This window comes from Trachurus trachurus (genome assembly GCF_905171665.1).
Source record: "Trachurus trachurus genome assembly, chromosome: 22".
NCBI classification, from domain to species: Eukaryota; Metazoa; Chordata; class Actinopteri; order Carangiformes; family Carangidae; genus Trachurus; species Trachurus trachurus.
In genome coordinates, this window is record NC_139907.1 from 6,647,005 (window position 1) to 6,652,248 (window position 5,244).

Here is a 5,244-nt window from a genome sequence, read left to right on the forward strand (position 1 = left end):
AGTTGTTCTTCCTGTGACAGAGGTCAGGCCGTGTAGCAGCAGCAGCAGCAGTAGCAAGGATTCAAAGAAAATCGACCGAAACCGACCACAAAGACACCGATAACATGGTCAGTTCACCGCAATCCAATGTTTATATCACAGATATTTAATGTAATCGTGTTAAATCAATCTAATGTGTCAGGTTTTTTACCTCAGCGGAGCAAAAAAAAGAGGAAACACAAGCTCCTAGCTAATAACGTTAGCCTAAATGTGGAGAACGTAAAAAAAAAGAAAAAGGAAAAAAAGGAAACCGTGGTTACAAATAAACCTCAGATTTATTGCGTTAAAAAATAAGAAAATACGTCAGTAAAAGTCTAGCAAGTAAAACTTAACCGAAGCGAAATGCGTAAAATTATCCGCAATGTTTTAATCCGCAGTGTTAAAACTGCAGTGGTTCAATGCAGAGCTGTGGCCGGTGTGGGAGCTACAACACGATTGAATAGTCTACTTTATCATTAGATTAATATTATCTATGCAACAATACTAAAGCAGCATTTAATTTAAAACCTCTGCCTATTTAATTAATGGATTAATCTGGGTTCGTATCAGTCTAATCATTGCAGCTTTTACAAAAATTAGCATCACAGCGTATAAAAGACTGTATGTGATGATTGTACCTGCTAATATTTATTCATAACACTTAAAATATACATATTAATAACCCATCATTGGTTCACTAATCACCAGGCCCAGAGCAGACCATCAAGTATTTGGTTTCTTTTAAAGGGATAGTTCAACATTTTGGCGAATTCTCCTACCACCATAATCCCTATAGTCATAGCAGTAGGTTTGTTACCTTTAATTAATGAGGTGAACGGTACAGGTCCCCTGTCCCTCATCAAACTCATCAAATACACAATCCAACAACTCCAAAATGCTCTGGTGGACAAGTTGTGACCTGCACATTCACCACGCTATGAGATAATCATGTAACATTATGTAGGAAGCAAATACTCTGAACTACTTGCGCTTTTGAAATCACTCCACCCAGCAGCCATGTCTTGAGTGTAGTCCCGGCTGCATTTGCCTCAAAAACAACTTAACTCTGTCTCGTAACATTACATGATTATTTCATAGCGTGGTGAATGTGCAGGTCACAACTTGTCCACCAGAGCGTTTTTCAGTTGTTGGATTGTGTATTTGATGAGTTTGATGAGAGACAGGGGACCTGTACCGGTCACTGAGCAGCTCACGTCTCTGCCCCGCCGATCTCAAAACAACTTGCACCGACAATTAAAGGAAATTAACCTACTGCTGTGACTATAGGGATTATGGTGATAGAAGGATTTGCCAAAATGTTGAACTATCCCTTTAATATAATGTGGAGCAAAACAAGAGCATTTATCCTGACAAATCTGACCAGTCTAACAACAACATGTGTTTTGGTTTTGCAGTCCCACACAATCCTGCTGGTGCAGCCGACCAAGAGACCAGAGGGCCGGACATACGCCGACTATGAGTCAGTCAACGAGTGTATGGAAGGTGAGATGATGATGACGCCTTTGTTTTATGTATCGATGTGTAAATATAAATATGATTTACAGAGTTGTTGAGGGTCTAAATTGTGACCAGGATATTTTGAGGAGCTTTACTTGATTCGTTGTGTTTTCTGTCTCGTGACGTTCAGGTGTGTGTAAGATGTACGAGGAGCATTTAAAGAGGATGAACCCCAACAGCCCGTCGATAACGTATGACATCAGCCAGCTGTTCGACTTCATCGACGACCTGGCCGACCTCAGCTGTTTGGTGTAAGTTTGTTTTTTCCTTTTTTTTTTTCAAAGAAACTGGCTTCAGTACATTGAAACTGCTGCTAATAAACCAGCATGTATTGATTTATTCAGGTTCATATAGGCTATCAAACAACTTCACAATACAATAATGTTATTTAAAATGTTGTCAGTAGAAATCTATTAACTCTTAATCCTCCAAATCTCCTAATCAGAAGCACAAACGTTGAAAAATAGCAGGAAGGTCACACAAATTAAACGTAGGTCCTTGCTAAATCAAGAAATATTTCCCTTATTGTGCACACGTTATGTTATGTTTTGTTAAACTTTATTACAAACTCGGGTCCATATACAAGACAAACAATATAAAAACAGACAACACAATACATATAATAAAAGATGATGAAAGCTAAAAGTTCATATTTAATAAAAATCATCAAACAGAAATATCTAAAAGGACATAAAGAGGCGCCTGTACCAATGACTGGTATCCGAGTCTACACATAAATCTATACATCAGGTTTCTTAACACAGATTTAAGAGTATTAACACGTGCATTTATGTACATAAATACAGTATACATAAATATTCACTCTGTGATATATACTCTATACGCTGCTTTCTTATTTTAGCGTTAGATAAAGTCATGATAATACAACATGATGGTGATATAACGAGCTCTAAAAAAGGAAAATGTTCATAGTCATCCAGTTTTAAAAGAAATACACTACACTCGGTGTGTTGGAAATATTTGTATTTCCAACACTGATAAACAGACTGAGCGTGTGTGTGTGTGTGTTTATCAGTTTCCATGGTAACTCATTATGGTTGGAGGATGTGCGTGACACAGTTTACGAGTTTATTTACACTCGCTCTCTGCTGAGTGTGACCCGATGAGGAGTGAAAGGACGGCGAAAAAACATCCTGAATGACTAAAACAAAAAAAACAAAAACATGAACCTGTGGGAATTTTAATTTCTATTATGAATTCACAGGGACGTTTGAGCAGCAGGATGAATCATGTTTGTGTAAAACTCTTTCCACAGTTTATATCTTTGTTTCTATCATCACATTTCTACATTTTTACCAGAATAATTTCTGCTTTATCTTGTTTAAATTAATGACAAAACAGAAAAACAAACATGTGATGTATCATCTCTTCTGGCCTGTTCTCATTGTTACAGTGAAAGCAGAATATGTTAAGCTTCATAAAGATGTTGAGAAAGCAGATGAAGCTGCCTGTACCTGAAGCCCTCACACTTTAAAGGGATAGTTCAACATTTATTCTTTCGGTGCATGTTGTTTTGAGATCGGCGGGGCAGAGACGTGAGCTGCTCAGTGAACACAATGGAGGTACATGAGGGTCCCCTGTCCCTCATCAAACTCATCAAATACACAATCCAACAACTCCAAAACGCTCTGGTGGACAAGTTGTGACCTGCACATTCACCACACTATGAGATAATAATGTAACATTACGAGACAGAGTTGTTTTCGAGGCAAATGCGTAGCCGGAAGTTCCCAGTATTTGCTCCGTGTGTCGTAATGTTACATAATTATACATGATTATTTCATAGCGTGGTGAATGTGCAGGTCACAACTTGTCCACCAGAGCGTTGTGGAGTTGTTGGATTGTGTATTTGATGAGTATACTGTACGTGTCTGTTCACCTCCATTGTGTTCACTGAGCAGCTCACGTCTCTGCCCCGCTGATCTCAAAACAACATGCACCGATAATTAAAGGTAACGAACCTACTGCTATGACTATAGGGATTATGGTGATAGGAGAATTTGCCAAAAATGTTGAACTATCCCTTTAAGGCATTTGTCTTCAGTCTCACAGTTTAGCTGCTGCTGAGTAAAACACATTTGCCACCTGTCACTGAAGTCGACCTCTGAGCAGAAAGTGTCTCAAACTGACCGGCGCTTCATTCACTGGTTTTACCAATAAATTCCTTCTGTTCAGATTGAAGTTTGCTGCTCATTAGTGAAGAAACTTTCCAACACAGAAATAAAAAAAAGAAAAAAGAAAAGAAAGATCATTCCTCTCTGAGTGTAATTTGTGCTACTGCTGCTGCCTCAGGTACCGCGCCGACACGCAGACGTACCAGCCGTACAACAAGGACTGGATCAAAGAGAAGATCTACGTGCTGCTCCGCCGCCAGGCCCAGCAGGCGGGGAAGTGACGCCTCTGAGGGAGAAGATGGAGGGAAGGAGGGATGGAGAGATGGAGGAGAGGAGGAGGGGGTTGGGAGTCGGGGTTGATTTCATTTTTACTCTACGTAATTTGTGTTTTAAAAAAAAGTTTGACCGACATGTTTTGAGAAGTTTTTAAAAAAGCGTTTTTTTTTCTTTTCTTTTCTTTTTTTTTTCTTTCTTCATGAAGAGGAGGTGTATTTTGTATTTTAATGTTTGACTTATTAATAAAGATTTCCTTTAAATAACAGCAGTGAATTCTGTCGTCTTTTCTTTTCTTCTGTTATCAGCATTTCTTTTTTTCTTCTCCTTTTGGTTTTTCCTCCTCGTATCGTGTCGTCTTTGTTTTCCTCTTGATTTTTATTTCATCTCTCTCTTTCTCTGTCTGTTGACTGTTGGTGTTTCCAGTGGCTCCAGTTTGCTTTGCTGTATCATGTTCATGTTAACTTCGCTCTCTTTCGCTCAATACACTGACAAACAGGCATGTCATGTAATATTGATTTTTTTTTTTTTTTATGTGCCTGGTGAGAATATTTCCTTTTTTCCACATTGTCAGACTTTCAATATTTTCCTTTTTGTACACGTTTCCTTTCTATCTCTCCGGCCTTTTTTTTTCTCATTTTTCATATTTTTTGGGTCATTTTTACCTTTTTAACCATCTTTTTCTGTCTTTTTCTTCCGTCTTTCACACTGATATTTTAGCTTTAGTGACAACAGTGTGTTTTGACAATTTCCCTCTTTTTTTATACAGTAGCTACAATCGGATAAACCTCTTCCTGTGTTGATTTTATTTTATTTTTATATTCTTTTATTGATTATATTTCATTTGATACACCTGCTACATGTATTTTAAAATGTGAAAATCCTCTCCTGTTGCTTTTTCCTTTCCATCCGTTTCTTCTCCTGTCATCTCTCGCTGTGTGTTTTCAGGAAAAGTGCAGCAGAGTGAGGATGTCAATTTGCTTTTTGCTGTGGCGGACGGTGCAGTGTGCACATGGTATAATTTCCTCCTTTCCTCACTCAATACGGCCAAACAAAGCGCCCACAAAGAAATATTATTGAAGAACATTTACAATTTCCTGGGCTTTGAAAGCAGCGTGGACATGTGGGAATAAGATTTTAAAACAACAACAAAACAAAAAAAAACACTGATGTCCTGTCTTTTTGTGTCACTTCTTCTCTGGGATTAAGATAAAAACATAACAATACATTTTCTTTTCGTCTTTGTGGTTTCTCTTCTCTCTGTGATGTCTCCACTTCTTCTGCTCTTCACTTCTTTCTG

The 5,244-nt window shown here is 38.1% G+C and overlaps 1 protein-coding gene across 1 annotated transcript; it reads left to right on the top strand.

Annotated features, from left to right (window-relative positions):
* LOC311005220 (enhancer of rudimentary homolog) lies at window positions 1–4,142 on the top strand. Its single transcript, XM_083997577.1, has 4 exons — window positions 1–107; window positions 1,434–1,521; window positions 1,667–1,787; window positions 3,850–4,142. The coding sequence occupies exons 1-4, from the start codon at window positions 105–107 to the stop codon at window positions 3,950–3,952; spliced, it is 315 nt and encodes a 104-aa protein (XP_083853703.1). The 5' UTR covers window positions 1–104; the 3' UTR covers window positions 3,953–4,142.
* The last annotated feature ends 1,102 nt before the right edge of the window (window positions 4,143–5,244 follow it).

Coding starts and splice junctions, on each gene's coding strand:
- LOC311005220 (XM_083997577.1), top strand. Junction 1,522..1,666: donor AGTCAACGAGTGTATGGAAG/GTGAGATGATGA, acceptor CGTGACGTTCAG/GTGTGTGTAAGATGTACGAG. Junction 1,788..3,849: donor GCCGACCTCAGCTGTTTGGT/GTAAGTTTGTTT, acceptor CTGCTGCCTCAG/GTACCGCGCCGACACGCAGA.